The following is a 24,372-nucleotide window of genomic DNA, read 5'->3' on the forward strand; positions in this document are numbered from 1 at the left end:
GATGTGCTGCATGTAAGCGGACAGCGTCACCTACTGGGAATAACATTTATTGCACGCTGGAAAGATATTTTCAGAGCCTAACGCTAGTTTTATCTCTTTTAAATGGGAATAAAACTGATCTTCTTTGTAGTTTGTTTGTGACATTAATAACGTTTAGTGTATTTATCGACTCTTAACGCATACAGACATTGCCCAGAATCTATAGTCTACTGCGTGCGCTACTTGATATGCAGATATCAATATACAGTTAACTGCCACATCATTCCGGATAAAACAAAAAAGAAATAAAACAATTACATTTTAACATGTAAATAAAATATATTATGATACAGTTCTTCAAATTATAACGGCTGTGATACTGCAAAACCATAGGCTACTTTAGTAGCTTACTAATTTCAAATTTTAGCTACATTAGGTCAAGTTAGAATAATGATAATAAAAAAATTAAGCACTAATGATAACACCGACTGCATGAAATATATATACTATATTAATTTCAGTTTAAAGAGGTGATATTCAAATAAATTATGTTTCACTGATTTCCAACATATATGCCTTCGTTAGTCTTGCCGCAGATGTATTTTTTTAAAACTCCAGAAGCGATGTGATTTTTTACTAAAGATGAGCTCCTCACGCAGCAAATTCTATGGAATGATGAATATAAGTAATTCGAAATCGTGATTTATGATCTAAGATGATATATGGTTTGTTGACAAAACGCAAATTGCTGGTTCATGTAGCCTATGTGCATGATGTAAATCTGTACTATACTTCCATTCACATTTGATTACGTTAAAGACGGAAACCACCGTTGAAATTCCTCAGGTCAACATTTACGCTGACATTTTATATATTTTTGATGCTCGGAAAAGTGTAACAAGTAACATAATATTCTAGGCTGCGTAGAAGCATGAAGTCCATCCACTGTGCTTTGTGAACACACGCTCATGAACAGATGCATGCATACACTCCTTTCCAAATATAAATATTATTATTGTGACGTTGCGTGTAGAAAATGTATGCATTATTACTTTTTTCTATTATGTAAATTATTTCTGATATTGGGGTTATTTTTTTAAGAGGCAATTAGGAACCTCCACCTGAAAAATGTGGTTTATTTGTCGCTTATCCCTCCAGGCTGTATAGTCTCTCAGGGTGAGTGACCAGCCACGACGGGTCAGCTTTCTCTTCTGGTTATCTATTAAAACCTGCTGAACCTTCTCACCTCTCACTTTGTAGGAAGTATTTTGGAACCAAGTGGGCAACGTTCGGCCTCTTAGTAGTACAAAAAGCGTAACCAAATCCCTAACGCAAACTTTTTTGGTCTTTGTACCTGTCAAATGAAATCAGGAAAACACGTGGCCAGTATTTGTACTAAAATATCATATGCACACTAATAAATGTATCAGATATTTACATATTATCCCGCAGGTACTGAAATTTCACACTAGTTACGCAGAAGAGTGCATGGTTATCGCCTCGCCCTCGGGCTAAAGATGCGGTAAAGGCTGTATATCTCATTACATCACCTATGGTCAACCGTGAATTTGTTTAAACTAGTTTTCTTGACAAAAAAATAATACATGGAATGCATACAGGTGTTGTACCGCAAAAAAAAAGGATTCGTCATTTCACATGATCGGCCGTCATCATATAGGTAAAGCATGCATGACATGCGGAAAGATTTGCTTGTTTTATTGAAAAACAAACAAAAAGTAATGTAGCTTACGTGCTATATATGTGATATATAGACTGATGTGAAGCTAGTAGGGTTTTCTAGAATCTCTAACTGCTTTTCACCCATGCAGTCTTATTAAATTAGCACCTATAGTGTCTGAACGTTTACCTTACAAAAAAAAAAAAGGAAAGATAGAAAAACGTTTTCCATACAATGGGAATTTATTTTTTATTTTAACACAGCTTAAATATAAACACGAATATGACACACATTTCAAATAGCTTCGTTCAACATGGACATTTCAGTTATAAGAGCAAATCTAAATTCAGAGTAAGAGCGCACAAACCGCATGTTTTAAACATCATGTACAAAAAAGTAAAATAATTCACAAGAGAAATTACAATTATGAGTTAACAGGAATGCTACAGTTGCTAACATGATGGAAAGTCTTCATTTGTGTTATTACAGAGTGGTGTCTGGTGCCCTCTATGCAATAGTTTTCTTTTGGGGGGGATTTTATCGTTCAAAATTTCATTCTGTCCTCTTCTCCTCCTCCTCTTCGCCACTGGTTTGTGAACAGTTGATCAATTTGTTCTCCTTTTTCCATTTCATTCGCCGGTTTTGGAACCAAATCTTTATCTGACGTTCTGTCAGGCACAGTGCGTGCGCGATCTCGATGCGGCGTCTTCGGGTCAGATACCTGTTAAAGTGGAACTCTTTTTCCAATTCTAACGTCTGGTAGCGAGTGTACGTCTGTCGACCCCTTCGGCCAGCGTTTCCGAAAGTCCCTGTCCATGAGATAAAAGAGAAAAGTCAAACATTAACACCGACAGCGTGTTTATTACAATGATAAATGCGTCCGGAGAAAACAACTCGAGGGGCGACAGAATGACAAGAAACACTCAAGGCAGTGGGAAATATATGCACTTACAATACAGTCCACAAAATCACACATTTATTCTATTATGTGTTTTTACCATATTTAAACATGTTTATCATGGTGATTTTTTTATTTATTTTGTCCTCATGTAAACACATGTGCAGACATAATGGGAGGTCAAAAACAGTTGTATTGCGATGAGAGGAAAAATACAGAGGAAATGTGATTCTCCTTATTTTCGTGACAGATATAAACAAAAGATACCGGTCTATTTATATGCTTCATATCAAACGTTATATCTGAACATAGAAGCAGAGGGTCCAGTAATAGTTTGAGCACTTGTCAAACTTGTGTTTGTGACTACGTGTACAAAGGGGTCCATACTGCTGATCTTTTTTTATATTTTTATTTTTTAGCACTGCTGACGGACAGTGCTAGGCAGCGACTCAAATCAAGTTATGGAAAATGCACAGAGCATTTAGCTTCTATTGCACTTTAGAGTTTCTCTCTGTTTCACGAACTATTGCATAATCTAATCATGTTTCGTGCTTTATATATTGCCATGTACTCGCTATTGTTCGTATCCCAAGAAGGAACAAACAGTAACAGATGTGTCAAAACAACAATGGTCATTTTGTAACAGTACGGTAATGCAACATCCCTTCTGTTTAGAATTAGACAAGCTTCTCTAGTGATTTAAATGATATGAGCCTTGCGGTGAACATATTTCTTAATGTCCTCCCTCAAAAGCAAGTTCAGTACATATGGGAGATTTCCCAGAACTTTACAGGAGTGGCTTTGCTTTCAATATGACACTATGGTGGAGACGAGCGTATTTGCACTGAATGGGCTTCCGGCATTGCACAGTGAAGCTGTAAGTCCCGTATAGCACGCTCTAGCTCCGTCTTTATTAGCGATGAGAAAAAATGAAGGGTGAAAAAGACAACATGAACTCACCGTTACACGAGTTCATCCGTTGCATCCAAGGATAAACCGGCGCTGACGGCTTCTGTTCGTCGGCCTCAAGGTAGATGCTTTTCCCCGTCGACCCCGTGCAGTCTTGCTTGCGATGATCCTGACTGAGAACGAAGGAGTGTTCGTCTATGCTGGCGAGGGCGCAGGCTGGGTCCTTTTCCCTGTAGAAGCTTGCTGTCGCATAATCACAGGGACCGGCGGCGGTTGCCCTGCCGTAGGCACCGTTCGCTTGCTGGTAAAAGGAGGATGGGTACGCCTTCTCTTGGACACTGGGACCTCCATAAGCAGCACCGGGATAGTGTCGTAAAGGGTCTGTGTATCCGGAGGAATATAACGGTATCTGTCCCAAGAACGACTCCTGTCCTCCGGGCAGAGTCACTGGGAAAGTTGAGTTTACAAAATAGGAACTCATTGGGAGGGTATGGCTCTTTTGCTTGGTTTATGATTTGTTGTGTTTTATAGTCCAAGTGGTTTAGCTATTAGTAGTTTATCGGAGATTGGGTTTTAGTTGGGGGTGGGGGTGGGTGGGGGGGTGTTCTGGGTGGCTATGTGCCAGTGCGGGACAGAGGGAAACCGTACCATCTGACCAGCCACTGACCAATAGCGAGTGGACGTGCCTGCAAAATAGCACCCTTGAGGGGGGCTGTGATTGCACGCGCCGGGGGACCCCGGAGCAGAGATCTAGATTTTTTTTTAATCCCCTCTTCCTTTCCGTTACTTCCAATGAGATTGCACAATAGGAATCACATAGGAATTTTAAAACGCTAAATTGAATACATCGACACCTTGTGCCCCCACATACAGTGGTCTTTGGTCCTATCATACCATTGGAGAGCAGAGTGTCAACATACAAGCCCCGGAGTTGGAGATTTTCCAAACACACATTATTCCGTACTACAACATTTGATAATATTTCATCCATCCTTATTTATATTTCAGATAGGTAATTTACTAGGCCTTGTACTATCGCACAAGTAGGTCACAATAGATAAAATGACATAATGATGATCGCGGCTTCCTCTCTTTTTTCAGCACTGTAATTTCGTAGTGATTTATAAATAGTTAACGACGTGGTAAAGAAAATCATAGCCTATACAAAAACAATGCAAAGTAAATGAGCCTGAGCAAAACTATTCAACAAAATCCAATAGGTAACAGATATGTTGGTGTATATATGAAATATTTAGTGATCATCTAAATTATTAAATATTAATTTTGACACATAAAGAGAGAAAAAAATATGTAGTCTACTATGTATGTGTATGTGTGTGTATGTGCGTGTTTGTATATATATATATATATATAGAGAGAGAGAGAGAGAGAGAGAGAGAGAGAGAGAGAGAGAGAGAGTTTTGTTTAATATTTTTTATGAGTATAAAACAGACTTGGACTTTTTTGACAGAATTTCGCACAAGATGTTTCGTCCTTTGGTTAACTTACTGGTTTGAGAATGTCAGCAAGTAATGCAACAGTGTTTTAGCTTGTGTGTTTGGTGTTGCGCTGCACTGGTCGAGCGTGTGTGTTTTTCATTAACCAAAAGTACAGTTATGGTGGCCGGGTATCCTGTCGCTATACGACCAATAAACCATTTGCGGCACAACAAGTGGATATTTTTAAAGGTGACGCAGTGGGGGTTGCATGCATTTTACTTTCATTTCGGTTTCCTTTGACTAGGATGCTGCGTTTCCTTTTGCACTGCATAGTTTTCTGCGAACGGAAAGCATCTATTGTGTTTCCATTTGTAAAAATGAGCTAGGGGGAGATGGGCCAGGTCAGCGTTTGTTAATTATTAATGAGCAATAACTGCCATTAGTTCTATCAATTCTTAACCAAGACATCGTAGTTTGTGATAGCACAGTATTTAAACATAACTCAAAATACAAGTGTGAGAAGTCTTTCTCCAAAAAGCTCAAGTTTTATTATTAACGTCATTATTTTTTTCTCTGTCTTTACAGGTATTGTCTTCTTCGTCGAAAACCCACAGAATCCACCGAGACAACTGGATTGCAATGGACTAAAGTCAACTTTTCTGAATATATCTACGCAAGTTACTTATTTGGTGATAAGGACTTAAAGTGAACAAATTTACACCCAGTTTGGTATTTTTACACCCATATATAGGTAGCCTACGTGTTTTGATTTTAATTTTTTTTGTCATGTATTCTATAACATTTTGTAAATGTCCCCGAGTATGGACCATATGTATGTCAAATGTGCTTTAATGAACATTATAAATAGCTACACTTTTCTAGTCAGTTTATATAATGTAGCCTATATGGAAAAAAATATCGAGGGTTTTTATTTTCATTGACTTTTTTATGGTGATTTAAATATATATATGTATATGAATTTAAAACTGTATAAAGTATTTTCATATTAATAAAATATAAAGAGCTCACTTGATTTTTTTGAATGCTGGTGTCAGACATTTGTTATAATTGTTAAATGTGTTATAATCATGCAGGCTTTACACCAAATGCCGGCTCTCCTTCGTGTACAATATATTTTAACATAAATTAAAGTTCTTTAAAGCCTCCTTTAAATTTACGGTAAGACAGTGGTTGCCACTTTTATATAATTTATGCTGCCTTTATACGCTTTAATTTCATTTGAGTATACATTATTTCCTCGCTTCGTATTTATGGTAGGCTATGATAATTATGCTCACGGTTTCACTGTTTATCTTCTCCCCTAAATACCGGAAGGTCAGTGAATAATATATTTTATTTATATGTGCTGTTTGTATATTTTAGGATAATATTTACAGCAATCTGGGGAATCAAGTTTCATTTAAAAATGCGCATGCATTTTATTATCAAAAAGCCAGGGGAGGGACATCGGCAAACTCTTGTCTTAAAGTGTACCCCAACATTAATTTATGAAAGCTCTTCTCCCACACGCTAAAGTCAGAGGAAAGTACAATAAGTAGCCTACAGGACGTTAAGACATACAAGAGCGTCGAAATGATCAAATCCGAGAACTGCAAGTTAGACAAAATACAAAATAAATGGAGGTGTTCATTAATCATTGAAAATACAGTTTTTAATGTATTTCTATATCCATATCAGGTTTCACTAACATCATTGACCTAATGGATAAAAGCCTTATTGATTTTCAGAAGCTCTGTCAGACACTCATAACAAGGCATTTCTGAGAATGTGGATGGTTATAAAGACTAGTCTCTATTTTACAACAAAAAATAGTGATGATTATATTTGTTAGGTTGATCAAAGAATAAAACTCTTTTTATTTCACTTTAAGCTACTTTAAACAGATTGTTTATATTTATGTTAACAGTGATTTAAAATCCGGCCTGCAATTATCCATGTTTTGAAATAGCATAAATCATTGAACTCAATGCGGGAGCTATGCAAATAAAAGGAGAGCGCCTGTAATTTTTACATTATGGAAACTTGTGTCTTGTGACTGGAATTGCTTACAAATTATAGTACTTAAGGTGCAAAACGGCAGAGCCGTCAAATATACACAAAAACCAAGAGACAAACCATATCACACATTCGCGCTTTACGACATTAGACAGGAGTCGTACAATCTCCAAGCAGTCCCTCCTCCCTCTCACTTTTCCCTCTTTCAATCTCTCTCCCTTTCTCTCTCCCTCTCTCTCTCTCTCTCTCTGTCTTTCTTTCTTTCCGGTTACTATGCCCACTACCAGTCCAAATAAACACTTATTGCTTGGAGTATGTACTACTTGCTTAAGAGAGAACGCCAAAGAAATAAAAAGGTCAGCATGACTTTAAAAACTGGTCAAGGATGTAAGTTTTGGCTAGGACGCACACAGGTCGGTTCGCACCCAGGCCTCGACGCACTTCATTCCCTTTACAGTGAAATAACCTAGGAGTACTCAAACCCTGATATTCTGGATGCATTAGCCTACAAAAAGCAAGAGAGCATAGTAGAAGGAATAAGCCCTTCAGGCCTCAGGTTTGTGTGTGTGTGTGCCACAAATCTTCCCCAAACGCAGACACTTCAAAGAGCAGCAAGAGCAGCCAGGAGAATTTACAGCCCCTACATTCTTTTACATTTCACTGCCACCGGGCCGAGAACCCCTCCCTGCCTTTCCTGTTATCTGCGGCTGCAACGCGTGTGCTTTACTGCATACAACATTTAAGAGGTTTTATTAATATTTAAAAGCTAAAGCGCACATATGCTGGTGAGTGGTGAATGCTGGTGTGACTTGATAAAAGGTGAAGAAAAGATACCGCGCGCACACAGTCGAACAAACACTCACACAGCAATAAAACGTGCTTTAGAAGAACACTAAAACACATTCACACACTGCCATAAAACGTCACGTCACGTCACACACACACACACACACACACACACAATACTGCAAACAAATGCGCACTGCAATAAATACTCTCTCTCTCTCTAACACACACACACACACACATACCCAGTGCAATAAACACCTTCCAGTCCAAGTAGTCTGGGTTGGTGAAATGCAAGAATGGACACTAGATGGCGCCAGATAGCGGGGAAATGTCTCGTGCATTGGATTTGTGTCAGCATCTCTCAAAAACAAGAAGCTGACCAGATTCATGCATCTAGGAAGATGAAATTAGGAAATACCGACCAGGTTAATGCACATATACATTTCTGGTAAAATACTGAATATTTAGTTATTCACAGTCTATTGTATGTTATGTAAGACTGCCAATCTCGGGAAAGATACAGAGATGATAGTTCTCAAACATGTGATATATTCCAAACATTTTATTAATTACATACAAGTTACCAAAAGAAAATCAGTGGGATAGACAGAGAGGGAGAGAGAGAGAGAAAGAGAGAGAGAGAGAGATAACTAATTTCCCACGTTATCCATACAGTCCACACTATACAGTGTTATAGAAAATTAGCATGTGAGCAAGTGTACAATAATGTTTTTAGGAACGTAACAAATTTGCAGGACGGTATGGAATACATGAGAGAGAGCGAGACAGAGAGAGAGAGAGAGAAAAAAAGCCTATGCCAAAATCATTACCATCCTCTCACAGCAGCCGATAGAACAACCTGGAAGATTTGTTCATCTGATCTGGAAGTGAAAGACGTCTGTGCAAAAAACACATGGAGACCTTTGGGTATTTGGGGTATTTTGAACATAACCCTAACGATTCAAATGAGGCCTTCAAGTTTTATTATATTTTAAGTTTATTTATCTTATTTATCTTATTTTATCTTTATTATTATTATTATTATTATTATTATTGTTATTGTTATTGTTATTGTTATTGTTATTGTTATTATTATTATTATTAGTTAGTGATTTAGGGCGATAAGAATTACATTTTATCGCATTTATACAATTAAATGGCACCGAATAAATATCTCGAGGATTTCAATAAATAATTGTCCCAGGGACATAAGGCAAAAATCCGTCTGGCGAGACAGCAGCTTCTTCAAACCTCGCCCTGTCGCCGCAGCCATGACTGCGCTCCATATCATAAGTACAGTAATGCAGTGAAAAACCCGAAATCAGCACATCTGAATCTCTTTATATGCACACACAATGCATGAGGTCTGAACACCCCAATGCTGACCAGAAGAAAATGCAAGGAAAGGCACCGAAACGCTGCTCCACCCAAGATGGAAATGAATAATTGGATTTAGATTAGGTGTTTACTAACAAGTCGAGCATGTAGGCTACAGCTTAGAAGTAGAGTACGTCCATCCAGTGCGCATGATTAGGCTTGGTCGAGCTCTTACCTCAGAGAAACGATGCGGTTGCGAGACAATGACAGACTTACCTTTGTTGATAATTCGTCAGCCAGCACCAGTATAGAGAGGTGCAAACCTCTCGCCGTAGCTCGCGCTCGGTAAGTCCTGTTGCTCTTCTTGGTCCCGCCATTAGAGCGAAGCAGTGTAAATGACAGAGGCACCACAGCTTCCATCCGTTTCACCCGCGTTAGTCAACGGGAGTCAGACCCCCGTATGAAAAATGAGATGAGACCCTACTGCGTGTCCAGATCTCAATAAGACTCCATCGCAGTGGTTATCCCAATCACAGGCGGCCACATTAGCATAGCAGAGCGGAGAGGAGGCTGTTCTCTCCATGTTCATTCTGAGAACATCAGCCTGAACAATGCTCTCCGACTGTTTGCATTTTCAGTGTTGGTCAAAATACTCTATAAAAATAGAGCAAGAACCTTTAAGGAGCACAGTGAAGCTACATTAAGTGCTGCGGCCAAAAGAATGCTGCAATATAACCACTTGGGAAATCATAAAAAGTTCATGTTCACGGTTACTCGTCCACATGACCATCCTCGGCCAATCCCAGGACCCAAGCACTCATAAAGTTCTATCACAAAGTTGTAAATTTTCATAAAACAACAAGGAATTTATTGCATTTCTTCATGGCTGTTTCAACAGCAGTAGCTTTGCAGTCGCCATCTTTTTCCCTATACAATCGCATGCAAGGAACATCTCGTATTTTCGTACTTGTTTCCACGCACTGATATACTTTAACTAAAAAGCGTGTTACATAAACGGGTATGATAAAGGCTGGAGCATGTGATATTTGTGTTTAGGAAGACGAAATATAACAACAGTGCAGTTTTGATTTTAGAATTGTTTTCTTTCATAATTTATGGCAATTTAGCACGAACGAGACTTAATATAAAATTTAAGCCATCCAGAACAATGTGGCGAATCAAGGAAGTTAGAGATACCACATGTTATTGGTTCAAGGTGCTATAAAATGCTGAGTGACTAAGTCACTTTTTATTTGGATAAAACGTCTACCTCAAAGAGAACATGTTTTCTTTTTATTTATTTTTTAATCCTGGAGCTGAGGATTAGCTACTTTAAAAGCAGATCCATAATATCATACAGCAATATGAAAAAAAAAGAATTAGCCAATGAAAATAATTACAATTAATATTCTTGATTTTGATTAATATTGGAAAAATACAAATCTCGATTCCAAAAGAAAAGCATAAGAGTGATTTTTTTATATAATATCAATAATAAAATAAAAAATAATAGCCTTATAAAAATAATAATAAAATAAAGAATAGATAGATAGATAGATAGATAGATAGATAGATAGATAGATAGATAGATAGATAGATAGATAGATAGATAGATAGATAGATAGATAGATAGAAATTACAATTTTTTAGTTGTGGACAAAAGAATACAATCACAATAGCAACAACAATAATAATACATTTTAAGCATATATATATATATATATATATATATATATATATATATATATATATATATATATATATATATATATGTATAATATGCTTAAAACGTCACATATAATAAATATATATGTGACGTTATGACAATATAGTGCAGTGATCAAGCGAGAGATACACCAATAAACTACAGATGCACGACAAATCGCAATGCGACAAATTGCACATTTTCGAGAAAAAAAAACACAATAAAGGGAATAGCATTGAAGACTTTGGAAATTTGCTTTAAACAAAATAAACACATTAATTAAAAATACTGGTCACTCATAATATTTTAGTTTTGTCTAAATCGGAAAAGGTATTGTCACCAAAAGTTTAAACGAGAAAAGGCCGACCGTTTTCCCATTCTGCGGATTTTTTGTCCCTTTTATGGCGTTTCCGGCTTTTTATTGATGCACTAAACACATTAGTTTACAACCCCATAATATAAACGCCTTCTTTTGGTCTCACACGATACAGAAACTGTGACTTCTCTACAAGCACTCGGCTTGACCTAAAGGGAAAAACTGAGTCACAATAAACGAAAACTGTTGTATTAATGTCGACAAAAAACGACAATGTCACTTTAATATTAAAATAAACTAACAGTGCTCTGGCTCTTGGTGCTTTGCACTTTGTGAAATAATTTCCATTCCACTGATCACTACTAAATCTACCACATTTTTAGTTAATTTATAGATATTTAAAAAATTCAAACGTTTAAAATGTTTTATTATTGTTGTTGGTATTGTAATTGTATTCTTTTGTCCACAATAAAACAATTGTAATCCTAAATATTATAAAAGTATATTAATATAAGCTGTTTTAGAATATTACTAACATATTAGTAATACACTGTTAATTATTATTTTTATTATTATTATTTTTAAAGACCTTGTATCGATGTATGATGTTTTAAACTGATATTGAATAAAAAGTAGCTCATATAGAATAACCGTAAAAGTAGCTATGCAGGCAAAGTTGTTTCCTTTTTTATAACTTCTATTTGTTATTATTAATATTGTTGTTGTTGTTGTCATGTAAAACACCAAGCAGCGGCGGATTTTCGAGTGGCTTTTTAGGGCAACATTTTAAAAATGCGGGGGTCTTTACAAAATATTAAAATACATGTTCCACGTATTACCATATTCAGGGATATTGCTCAACATTATTGCGATTTTAATTCGATTTGAAACGAAAAGCAAGCAAAGAACACAGAAAAAAAATTACCCGAGAAGCAAAATTCAACCATCTTATAGTCAGCTGTACAGTTCCTTTATTTCAACACTTGCGCAAAACATAACAGGGAAAAATGCTTAAGCAGACAGAAATTTACACATAGATACAGAATAGGGATATATAGAAATATGAAATCATTAAAAATAGCTTGCTCCCTTCTGTGTTTGACCCCACAGTGAAAAGGCCGATAGTATAACAGGTCACAAATATGTGAGTCACAAATATATGAAAATATGATCCAGTACTATTAACCACTAATATTAATCATATGTATAATTTAGGCTACATAGGAGTATTAAACGTATACAACTATATTAAAATGCGTTTTATAATTACTTTGCATTACCATTTACTATAGTATAGTCTAACACATTAACACCTTAAACACAAGTTACATAGGTAGACGACAGTGACATTTTACCTACAGTATTATAAGTAGCATGTCTTTTTTCCAACTCAGTGTATCCCCAAAGAAAGCAGGTGGAATCGATATTATAGTCTAGTAAAGTCTATTTTTATGTTTCCACTTGCGTGGCTATTTGTCATCTTCCTCTTCCTCGTCACCCCCGATTTGGTCAGCAGCAGGAGAGCAGTGGCCCGTTGATTTGTTCTCTTTCTTCCATTTCATCCTTCTATTCTGAAACCAGATTTTAATCTGGCGCTCGGTCAAGCACAGGGCGTGTGCGATCTCAATGCGCCGCCGTCGTGAAAGGTAACGGTTGAAGTGGAACTCTTTCTCCAACTCTAATGTCTGGAAGCGGGAATATGTCTGACGGCCTCTTTTCCGGTCTGCACCTGTGGAAATGCGAAAGGAGGATCAGAGAGCAACAAACATGGATATATGCATATCAACAACATTAGTAAAGAATAATATGAAGTTTTCAAATCTTAATCGGTGGTTAAAACTAAAATAATAATAATGCAATATAAATTAATTAATTAAAACAGTTCAGCCAGGGTGAATATGCATTGGTTTGAATGAAATCGAAAGATTTATAATTCAATAAAAATCATTTAAACATGATATAGTTAGTGATCGAAAAAAAAATTCAGTTTTAAGGTAAAAAAATGTACACCAATGCGTGAATGTTAAAAAAGAGATTCGACTTATTTTAGTATTGTCAGAAATATTGTACGCTGGGGAGAAAAGGAGTCATCAAAACCCATACTGCTGCTTGTAGGGGTGTTATTGTGGTACCATAAACAAAGCGGCCAGTGATTATACAAAAACATTTTCACAATCTGAGATTTGTGACTATAAATATTTAAAAGCGAGATTTTAGCTTTTTGCAGAGGCGAAACCCCATGACATAACAAACAGTGATTAAGTCCTGAAACTTAAAAAAAAAAAAAAAAACTCAAACGTTTTAAATACTTCTAAATTATTTTTTGCATTTTTTTTTTTTTTTGCTTAGATTTAGGTCACAAACTATAGTAAAAATAAAGCAAAAAAAAAAAAAAACCACACACATTTGTAATTGGAGCGTACGTTTGACCACTATTTAAGCATTAGGTTTATATATAAATATAAATATAAAAGTGGACTGTAATTCAAAAGCAAAATGAAAGTATACAAATACCCCTTCTGAAAGAAAACTGACTGGCTTGCTCACTGTCGTGTCTCTAAAGGAGCCCTGGCGTTCAGACTTCCTTCTAAACATGACCAAAGTCAACAACTTGATCTAGTTCCCTTACACATAAGCGCTGAAGTGTTCGTCTATCCATCTAGATAAAGAAGCCATCTACGCTAAGTATCCATCTTTAAGCTGCACGTTTAAAGAAAAGTAATCTATCTAGACGTTCCCAACCTTGCCCATCCACGGTCAGTGACTTTCTGCGGTCCCTGCGTTTCCGTTTCAGCAGACTGTGGACAAATGGGGACTGCTTTGAGTTCGTGTGCTTTTTGAACTTTTTTATTGCACTTTTCAGTCGTTTGTATCTTACTTCCGTCTTGTCGGCACCACCGTGTCACTTCTTGTTGATACTAGTCGCACAAACTGTGCAAAAGCAAAAAAAAAAAAAAAAAAAAAAAAAAATCGAGTGAAAAGCAGAAGCGCTGAGAGAAATCGAGAGAATGAAATACAAGTTTAGTACTGGAATCCATAAAAATATACAGCTGTTTCGTTCTTTAAGAGTTATGAATTAAGTGCATAAATTATGTGTCCTCCAGAACGAATGCTTTTATACGAGTTAAAACAAGGAAGAGCATTGTACTCGGTCACTGTGCAGGGTCTCTGACGTATACAGGCTCCTGAATGATAGACATGGAAACAGAATTTCATCTGGTCGGTGTGTGAATGTGTGTGTCTGTCTGTGAATAGTGAAAGAGAAATAAAGCAAGGGACAGAGACCATCTATGTGAAATATTAATGCACAAAATCAACTGAAAAGGCAGCTGGCCCTATAGCCAAAAAAAAAAAAAGACATAAAACACAGTGCTTGGAGGTACAAGGCCCAGCTCTGATAAGTAAAAATGTATTGGGGCAAAAGGATTACTTCTTGTGATTACATGCTTTTAGCCTAGACTTGTGAAGGTTTGTTGAAAGGTCCGACTTTCGTCTGTCTACACCACTTTTGGCGTATCAAAAGACCAAATATGTGGCCTTTACAGCAGGACATCAGTGGTCTAATCTGATCTTTCTTAAACAATAAAATAAATAAATAAATAAAACGCTTACAATAGATTTCCACTGTTTATAAGAAACTTAACCATGTTTGCAAACGAAATTTGGTCGATTGGCTGCGGATATTATTAAAATGGAAATGTTTTAAAATGTCGTATCTCTCTGTACAGAGACAGTTAGATAGACTAACTATGACCCATGCATTATTTTTAAATGACACTGGCATTTCACACAAAACTACGACGCAGAACGAAAACGTATACCTACACCAAAGGCGCGCAAGGACTATCTGCCAGGAAATGTCAACAACTTTGCTAATGAGGTATCTGTTTCAAAACTATTTATGTAGTTGTATTTTTACACTGGGAGCTAACAAGAGAAGAAGCGCCCCTGGTTGACAGTTGACTGATAGGAACGTCGGTGCTCGTGGGGAGTGTCTTGAGAGGCGCAGAAAATCATCAAAAGAGAACTTGTCGACCTCCTTTTCAAATAGGCGACGTCAGCCGGGACGTGTGGGGGCTATGTGAGAAAAGTGCTATTCCTACGAAAAGCTGACGATTTGTTAAAAACCAGTGTTGAGCGAATAATTAGTCGCGGAACTGGCGCTTGAGTCCTGTGTTTTGTGAAATTTCAAACACGTACTCGCGCAGGCACATACATGCACATTATATAGGCAGCATATATAAAACACACACATGTCCACGCACAGACACTGTTAAAAATCTTACAGTAATTTAAAACAAAGGTCGATGGAGCTGTAAAATGCCTTAGAAATACAAGGCCCCGCCCTCTAACTCGAAAACATGCGGATTTTTAACTCCAGTGATTGCCAGCGTACTTAGGCTTCTTAAAAATGGATTCATGTGTACACACAGCAATGCAACCATGACACACAATCTCAGCGGAATCTTGGGTAGCCTATTTGCTAAAGCTTAACATAATTCATCAAAAATCATATGCCGTCCCCTCCCTTTTCCACAAACACAAACAACTACGTACTAGTGTGTCTTAAATAATGGCGACTAATCAGGCATGAAAAAAAGATCTGAGGAAAAGAACACTTTTTGTAATGACTCGGTCGCTCCCTTTAATCTGTCTCCCTCCCCCTCAGACATACAGACGCACACCCCTGTCCTTAAGAAACATTCCGTTTTCACAGACCTGTGCTCCTCATCCACGGATAGATTCGGAGGTTGTTTTCGTTGTTTTGATGGTAGCCCCTCTGCTCCTCTTTACCACTGCTCTGCGCTTTACAGAGATCGCCAGCGTTCACCATGGCCAGACTCGGGTGGTCAAACAGAGAGCTGTGCATGTTCAAAGAAACAGCTCCCAGCTCATACGCAGTGGGGTACATGCCTTGAGTCTGGCTGGAAAGGCTAGCACCGTTAGTGTACATGCTCGACAGGGAGACAGAAGATGTAGAGGAGACCGGTGCACCGGTAGAAGCCGAGCTGTAACCGCTGGCCCGCGGCGAGCTGCAAGAAAAAGCGCAAGAAGTTTGCTCGGGAAACACGCCTGTAGAGAAGGCTGAACTCGCCACTTGGAATTTGGAAAACAACGCGTTCGCATAATACAATGAACTCATAATTTGAGAAGTGATTTATATGCCAAGAAGTTTTAGTGTCGGTTTTACGAGGTCCAATGATATATTACAGAATTACAGTCTAGATTTACACAGAAAATCACCCCTTTTTCCTCTGGGGCCACGTGATGGGCAGCACGTGACGAAATATCCTCCAATGGATGCGCGTCTTCCCAGAGCCCCGTCTAATGCGGAGAAGGGCTTCGCAGCTGACCATCCACATAAATTTGTTAAATTATTCACTTACAGCCAACGGTACCTACACTCAACACAGACGCAAAGGAGAACACACCAATCGATAGGCTATTGAGAGGGTTTCTGTAATCACCTAAATCCGTGCCAAGCAATAAATAATTGTGGGTTGTACAAACTTCAGGTTGTCCAGATTTAGGAACGTGCCTTCTGTTTGGGAGGCCACCACACAAATAACAAGAAACCAATTTATTTCTGTATTGATTTTCAACACTATTTTCTCTTGTCACCGCTCCTGCACATAGCCAAATCTCATTACTGCATTTTTGCAATTGTGTGTACAGTGTGCCCGTGTCAAGAGCATGATGACTCGGGCCCTTACTAGTTTCTGCTTCAAAGCATCCCTATGGCTTTGAACAGTCACCACCAACTAGACATTTCCATGGCGACGGGTTGGTTCAGTGCACCCCAAACAGTTTCCCTATACAAAGTTAGCAAACATGTTCACGCGAGAGCTCTGAATCTTGTTGTGGAACTGACTCTTTCTGAATGTTTGAGAAGCCCACACACTCTTACGACAGTAATTCACCTGACATGACGTGCTCCCATCATTCAAATACCCACATTTAACAAAGTCCAGCTAGATTAAATCTGGTTTTAGGAGATTTTTGATGTAGATTCATGATAATGCATAGTCTGTTTCTGTTTAGTGGGGTATTATATCGTGTCGAGTTACTGTGTTGGTCTGACAAAGTAGTTACGAGGGTTTTCAGTTGTGGTTTCACATGCCGCCTCTCTTTTAATTCACTTAAATATAAATCAAACATCAGACAACACTACATGACTTTTTTGAGATTTACAAATGTGAAAACATTATTTTTTTTAGTTTTTTTACGCTTATATGGATTATTGGGAATTAAGGCCTATGTTTTAACATGAACAACATCTTGTCTGGTAACCTAAAAGTTTTTGATTTGAAGCGGACCTTGGAACGGCACATGAACGAGAAATGATGTCGAGGATACATGGTGCCAGGGATTGTCGCTTGTAAACTTTATTGTGTCCAGTTTCTGCCGGATTCCTCTAGTTTTAGACTCTAGAATACAGTCAAGAATCGCAACAGAAACATATAGTCATCTACTTCAGTAACGGTGAACGACAACAATTAGATTCATAGTAAACATGGGTCACATGACATAATTTTCAAAGTTCTTTTTTATTACATTTATTCATTTTTATAATCCACTGTGCGCATGCTTACCCCATGAAAAGAAGACAACAAAAATACCATCGATTTAAGAAGAACCAAAGACGTGTAAAAAGAGATTCTACGGCATAAATAGGCAGTTTCATGTTGTTGGAAGTCATTAATTTCTACGTCATCATCATAACATATAAGTGGGAACAGTTAAAAGTGCACCATTTAACTTAAAAACTATACAGCTGCCAAGGTAATTGTTAATGACAATATCCTAACAATAGAAACTTAAGTTTCACGATAATTATTTCACAAAGAAAGGAGACTAGATTTAACACTATCATACTCTCTGAACAACAGTTAAAAAGTAGAAATGCCTCTTGTCCTTCGTCTTCCTGAAGTTCTGTGGTCAACACATTAAGTGTATTCGTCTAGTCCCAGTCATTTTTTTTCCTGTTCCTTCCTCGAGTGAAAGATGTAACCACTCGACTTGAATAATTGTCTCTGTGAGACAAACCTCCCATGCAAACACCGTTATTCTCTTCGACATTGTCCTGTTTTATTTTCCCTATTTATTCTTCGCCGTTTTGATTGACTGACACACGTTCACACAATAACACACACACTCTCTCTCACACACACTCACACACACACGCACGAACGCATCCGCTTTACATTTGTTTTGCCTTGTCGCAGTCTTCGCCGGCTGGCTGTGTCCCGGATGCCTGTTCTTTCTCCCGCTTCTCTTTTTCGATCTGCTCTTGTTCAGACTTGCTGCTTGGAAACTTGTCCTTGTTGTTTTCTTTTTTCCATTTCATGCGACGGTTTTGAAACCAGATTTTGACCTGTCGCTCTGTCAGTCCCAAAGCGTGTGATACCTCAATCCGTCGCTTGCGTGTCAGGTAGGGATTGAAGAGGAACTCTTTCTCGAGCTCCAGCGTCTGATAGCGGCTGTAGGTCTGGCGGCCTCGCCTCCGTCCGGCAGCTACTGGCAATAAACAAGTTCACAAATGTTAGACAGAGCTCACAAAACGCGCCAAATCTTAATTTTACAATCAAGTTCAGACATATTCTTGAACCAGCATTCCACAAATGCAACTTCCACGCGAAACGAACCTACATAGGCTAATCGCGATACATTATTAGTTTATGGGCAGGCTTTTAGTGTACCATGGAGACTCTCCACAGCCTAATGTAAAAGCATTACAAATATAAGTACCACGACACTAATACACTAACCCCGCAGTAGAGTCGTCAAAAAGCAGTCTACACTATTTCTCAAATCTCAAATAAATGACATAATCATTGTGAAACGACCACAGTGTAGTGAAATAAACCCAGGGCTCACTGTAAGTCGTTAAAGGCTGCAGTAAAACTTTGACCTGAGTGAGAAGTGAGAGATCAGCTGTGGGGCAAAGTCTCACACATGGACACAGCGAGAAGAGAAGGGGCTTTTCTCTCGCCCTCTTCTTCCTCTCTCCCACTCTCCCGTGTTTCTTTGGCAGGGTCATTAAACTGTAAAGTGATTCACAAGTTTTGAACGCCATAAAACGATAAAAAACGGCTATTGTCTCCCCTCCTCTCGTGCACACAGGAAATGCAATTCTAAACCTAAATTGCACTGAGATATTTTTCGTGTGGCTAACCCAGGTTGTTGTCACTTCCACAAACACACACAACGCGAGTTGCCAGGCTTTTCTGTCTACTGAGACTCACCTTGAGGTCGCATCCAGGGGAACAGCTGTGTGGGCGACGGACTCTGCTCTGTGTTGTCCGTCTCGTCGCCGATGCCACCCGTGGCGAGCTTGCAGTCGCTATACTGAACCAAGTCCGCGTCTTGAGCACCGAAAAGCGTTTGCCTCTGGAGAGCATCATAACCGTAGAAGTTACCCGGCTCGCCGTGACAGGTTACTGCGCATGGACTCTGCTGGTAAGGAGCCGCGGAGAGCGTGGATGCGCCGTGGTGATAAAACTCCTGAATCTGAGGGGCGTGCTGGAAAGTGGCCCCGGTGCCTGGACCGTACACGACGGTGGGTCTCGTCCCTAGGTCCTGAGCAAATCCGCACTCGTAATAATTTGGCCGCAGAGTGTCTCCACTTTTGTATTTAGTGAAGAGAGAGTTGACGAAATATGAGCTCATCTTTTGATGTTGTTGTTGGAGCTGATTTTGTTGAATAGATTGCGTTTGAATGTCTTTATATGCAGCGCAGAATCTTCAGAGAGTTGCCAGTGTCACAGTTACTGAGGTATAACAATCAATGCAGCAGCCAAGCCTTGATTTCCAAAAACTGAACGGTTTGCGTTTGTACACCTTTGTTAAAACAACTTGGCTAGAGCTTCCTTAGGCATGTTCCCACTGCGGAGTTCCAGCATCACAATTCCGGTGAAGGGTGCCAGTTCCCAGCCAGTTTTCCTATTATTTACTCGGCTGCAAATGAGAAGTTTCATATTTTGCACTGTGTTTTCACGTTCATTTGCATCTTCTATCGGATCCTCGTTGCATTGGCTTCTCGCATCCCTACACGAACACCGCTCTGCGCGTTTCTGATATGAAGGTAGTCAGAGAATGAAAAAGAGAGAAAAAGAGAAAGCGAGGGGAGAGAGCTGAGAGGGAGAGAGCGCGAGGGAAGGGGGGCCAAGGGAAAGAGAGGAGGGGAGAATATGCACATTAATATGTTCAAGCGGGGAAGTTAATGAGAAATCTGCCGCTTTGCATCAGATCAAGTGCATAGCCTCTGTCCCTCCCCCACTCAACTTCTCCACTCCAAACCTGTTTGAAAGATTGATTTTTGCATGTTCATCACAGACAACCTAAAGTGATGCATATTTACCCGTTCATTTCCAAATATCTAACGAGGTCGAGTCTCCTTTTTTTAAATGTTAGGGTCGAGATGGCCAGTTTTAAAAGGTACACGATTTAATTGGCATCCGTTTAAAGACATCATTTAAACCTTAAAAGAACCCTTAAACTTACAAAATCTTCTGCAGCGACCAGGGCGCGCGCATCGAAAATAAGCGAGGGGGTAATATTTAATATTCTGATGATTGTATTTATATAAATATATTTACAGATATATGAGGATGTTGGAATGGACCTGCACCTCAGGTGTAATGGCAAATGTGGTTGTAAATGGTTTAACAAACTATTAAATGCCATAAACGCCCCTACTGTTTGTTGTTGACGTAGAGCATCAAAAAGCTGTTAGGTTTTTATGAGGTTCTACGACCGTGCTGTAAACGTTTCACTCCGGATTTTATCCATGCAGAAATAGTAAGTCCTATAATTGTCATTTTCGTTTTGTTTTCCATACAGTCTGCCATTGTGTTTAGCATTAGTACATCTAATTAACATTACCTACAAAATCCGAGGGGTGAAAAGTGCCTTGCATGGAATTTTATAATGGTAAAAAAAAAAAAAAAAATTTAATCTGTAAATAAATACATTAAAATGAATTAATTAATTACTTAAACAAATATTATATTTTACATGCTTGTAGCCGTTTAAAAATCTTTCCGGATTAGTTTTGATTTGGGAGAGAGAAAAAAATGAACATTTAGTCATTTGTTATGTGTAACAACCAATATTTGAATTTGTCATTTGTAAGCATACACTGAATTAAAATGCTCACCTAAAGCACAAAAAAAAAGTTCTCATTTTTTTAAATCTGCATGACACATTTGCTGTTGGTGCTTGTCATTTTACAACTTTATTTGCGTCAGTAATAACTAACTGCTGTGTCTGTCCCAAAATCATCACCTCAGTGTGACGAATCCTTTTGAAGCTTTATGTTGACTACGGAATATTTACATTTCAACACGCGAGTTATGTTGAATGTTAATGTTTCCATATAAGCGGTAGTCACGCACATCTTGTTCTGCACTTAAACTTTATCAAGGAGTTCACCAAGCGTGAATCTCTCCGTTTGACCAGTAAAGCTTATTATTCGGCTTTAATCAAAGCTAGAATTTCGCATGATACATTCTGATGTACAATTAAAAATATAATGCATAAGCATGACAGGCATTTATTGTAATTTTCCATGTAATTTTGCATTCATAAATATGTCGGTAGGCCTATATAGTGAATCTAATAATGAAATGAATGGTTTCAGAGTAATGTCATACTATTATATGTATTTGTTTGTTTGTTTCTTTTTTGTGTACAATTTCTAGAATCACTGCAATAGCTGCAATAGTCAAGTGATGTGTTGTTTTTTCTTACTGTCAATAAAACAGTTGCTAACCCAAGTTTTGTGTTGTGACTTAATATCTTCTGCTGCTTAATCATATAATCGTCCTGTTGCCATTTAAAACAATCACTGAAACATCTCATCTCAAAATGTTTGGGTCTCATATAAAATGTAGCAGATAATAAAGTAGGCTGCACTGATTTATTCTCTTTAAAAATTGCTTTAATCATTTCTAATAAGCCAAGCTGAATACTTTTAATAATATATTTTATTAAGATTAACATTTTAAGCAGAATTAAGTACAAAAATGTATTAATGATTATGATAGCCTAAGTTTTTGTATCCTAGGATTTAAAGATTTCTTAGAGAGGAAAAAAATGTAAAAGGAGTCTCCTTGTTTCTCAGGATCTTTATCACTCAGATTGAAAAATCCTCTGAAGTTAATGTTCTTCATCTCTTTCAAAAGCTCAGCTGTAACAGAGGGGAAATTGTGTGAACCTTACTTTAGTCAAGTGTAACATCGCACATGTCTGCAAATGTTTTGGCCCCAGTGTTTCCGGTTTGGGGGAGGAGGGTGACCAGCCAGTCGCTTTTTTGATGGAACAACATTGCCATCAAGCGGCAACTGTGTGTTACTCCATGAGCAAATGCAGCTGCGCTGAGACGGAAGTTCAAAAGCTAATGGTTCTATAAACAACGGACATAAAAACAGAATGAGCGAATTAACAGCTCGGTAAGTGCAAATTCAATGATGTTAAGTACTTATTTTCATTCTCTATAAAACGAAATCCGTTTAAAACCGACCCTTGTTGGATCTGGTATTGTGTGTTTTTCATCATATCTAGAAAAGTAATTTACATAGGGTTGGAAAACCTAACACTAATGTTAAACCAAAAAAAAAAAAAAAAACAAAGATTTACTTCGGTCTTACTAGTATTTTGTTAATATTTAAACTGTATTGACCTTAAAATTTTGAATAAGGCTCAACAGAATTCCGTCCGTGATATGCATTGTTTATTTGGGTAACAATTTGCTTATTTTAATGTACAACTAGTATTACTGCTATTAATATTACCATCACCAAACCTACTGCTGCTGGTACTAGCACTGATAACAACAGGCTAATAAAAATACACTTATGCTATCGGCCTCGTATTATATTTAATTAGCCTTCTTGCACACTGTTAGAAAAGAATTAAATCCACGAAATAACATTTCCATGCATACATACTTCATTTGGGCTACGTGCTTGTGTAATATTAGCACAAGCATCACTAAAACACTACTAGTAATCATTATCACCATTATCATGGTGCATTTCCATTGGATAGTTGTCAATACTGACAGTCTTTAAGCTTCTGATCATAGAGTTCAATTACAGAGATATTTTTTTAAACAAAAATATTTAGATTATTATTTATTCGAAAGCTTTATGAAATTAGTATTCACATAACTGATAATGTAGGTAGGCATTACACTACACCACCAAACCACACGACACGACACGACCATAAATCTTAACAAATTTTTGCTATTAATATAAACAATAAAGCAGATCTATCTGAATTTTAAACTAAAATAATAAACTATAGTGATGATACCTCGAGCTACATTTTAGGGAATCTAAGCTATAGTTGGTGAGATTTAATGTAATGTGTGGTTTTGTTTTTGAGAGAATTAAATATTTCTCTTTAGCAGCCGGCCTTTGTATCACCAAGGCACAATCGGATGTGTACCAACAACTGGCGAAGTGGAGCCCGGTCCCAAAGGTTGTAAACAAATTAACGTTGGTCATCCCAGACGTCTCGCCAGAATTCCTTTTCGTGGCAGTTTATGGCCCGCTATAAGGGCTGTGGAACGTTCGGAAATGGAACAAAGGATAGGCTTCGATTGAATTGGACTCAGGGCTCTCATGTGGAAGTCCAGATCTCACCCACCCCGACCTCCTGCTCTGCGAGGAATCTGGACGGCTGAAGAACAAACGCGTTGTACACAATAAACGACAAATGCGAGAAAGGGGAAGAAGAAGAACAGGCTCACCCAACGGAGACACAGTGTTTACGCAAATTATTTTGCCTTACAGTTATTAGAATCCTGAAACGTTTTTCACATTTTCTAACTTTTTTTTTTCTGCGTAGTGTTTGCTTTACAGCCATTTAGTTCTTAACCTTCAGAGATGTATACCCTATAAAGTTTTATTACAGTCATATTATTTTATTGCTGCACACCACATTGAATTTCTTTCTCTTTTTTTATGACAGTCGACTTCCCATTTCCTCCGAGCATCGAGCGTACATCCTTTCTGCAGTTTGTTTCCTTTCAAACCACCAAAATAAAGAGCGTTAGAAAAAGAGAGATGGTGTGGCAGGACTCAAAATCTCTTCTCAGTTCTAGAATCACCAGGACAGACATAAGCTGAATTAATATGTGACGAAGGCTGTGCACACATCTGTGAGCCAGGACAACTGGCAATGTCTTCAAAAATATTTAATTGTTAAAATATGTTGAATGCAGATCTTTTTCTTTTCTTTTTTCTTTTTTCTTCTTCTTTTTTTTCTTGTTTTATCTGTGTCCTCTTCTCTTCTAAATTGCAATTGCATAATTGC

At 37.9% G+C, this 24,372-nt stretch overlaps 4 protein-coding genes and 1 long non-coding RNA gene across 6 annotated transcripts in view; 1 reads left to right on the forward strand and 4 right to left on the reverse strand.

The window, feature by feature from the left end:
- hoxb3a (homeobox B3a) overlaps nt 1-9,722 on the reverse strand; it is a 51,710-nt gene extending 41,988 nt beyond the window's left edge. The window contains exon 1 of the mRNA XM_052550143.1: nt 9,302-9,722. The gene's annotated coding sequence lies outside the window, so the exon portion shown is untranslated. The remainder of the gene's footprint in view (nt 1-9,301) is intronic.
- Nucleotides 77-4,048, reverse strand: LOC127951975 (homeobox protein Hox-B6a). The gene is made up of 2 exons (XM_052550154.1): nt 3,516-4,048; nt 77-2,466 (listed from the first exon to the last, which is right to left on the reverse strand). The coding sequence occupies exons 1-2, from the start codon at nt 3,943-3,945 to the stop codon at nt 2,210-2,212; spliced, it is 687 nt and encodes a 228-aa protein (XP_052406114.1). The 5' UTR covers nt 3,946-4,048; the 3' UTR covers nt 77-2,209.
- Nucleotides 3,803-5,936, forward strand: LOC127951976 (uncharacterized). The gene is made up of 2 exons (XR_008152786.1): nt 3,803-3,952; nt 5,489-5,936. It is a non-coding gene; the product is annotated as an uncharacterized LOC127951976 (long non-coding RNA).
- A 2,262-nt stretch (nt 9,723-11,984) lies between the features above and the next one.
- LOC127951786 (homeobox protein Hox-B7a) lies at nt 11,985-16,298 on the reverse strand. Its single transcript, XM_052549822.1, has 2 exons — nt 15,766-16,298; nt 11,985-12,775 (listed from the first exon to the last, which is right to left on the reverse strand). Exons 1-2 carry the CDS (start codon nt 16,187-16,189, stop codon nt 12,516-12,518), a joined length of 684 nt encoding a protein of 227 aa, XP_052405782.1. The 5' UTR covers nt 16,190-16,298; the 3' UTR covers nt 11,985-12,515.
- Nucleotides 16,299-17,575: 1,277 nt separating this feature from the next.
- Nucleotides 17,576-20,416, reverse strand: hoxb8a (homeobox B8a). Of its 2 annotated transcripts, none has more exons than XM_052549844.1 (2): nt 19,293-20,416; nt 17,576-18,564 (listed from the first exon to the last, which is right to left on the reverse strand). In XM_052549844.1, exons 1-2 carry the CDS (start codon nt 19,714-19,716, stop codon nt 18,248-18,250), a joined length of 741 nt encoding a protein of 246 aa, XP_052405804.1. In that variant the 5' UTR covers nt 19,717-20,416; the 3' UTR covers nt 17,576-18,247. The 2 variants fall into 2 exon arrangements, with proteins under 2 accessions (XP_052405804.1, XP_052405805.1); XM_052549845.1 differs by having other exon boundaries at nt 17,576-18,561; nt 19,293-20,414.
- Between the last annotated feature and the right edge of the window lie 3,956 nt (nt 20,417-24,372).

Source organism: Carassius gibelio, chromosome B3, assembly GCF_023724105.1.
Source record: "Carassius gibelio isolate Cgi1373 ecotype wild population from Czech Republic chromosome B3, carGib1.2-hapl.c, whole genome shotgun sequence".
In the NCBI taxonomy this organism is placed as follows: Eukaryota; Metazoa; Chordata; class Actinopteri; order Cypriniformes; family Cyprinidae; genus Carassius; species Carassius gibelio.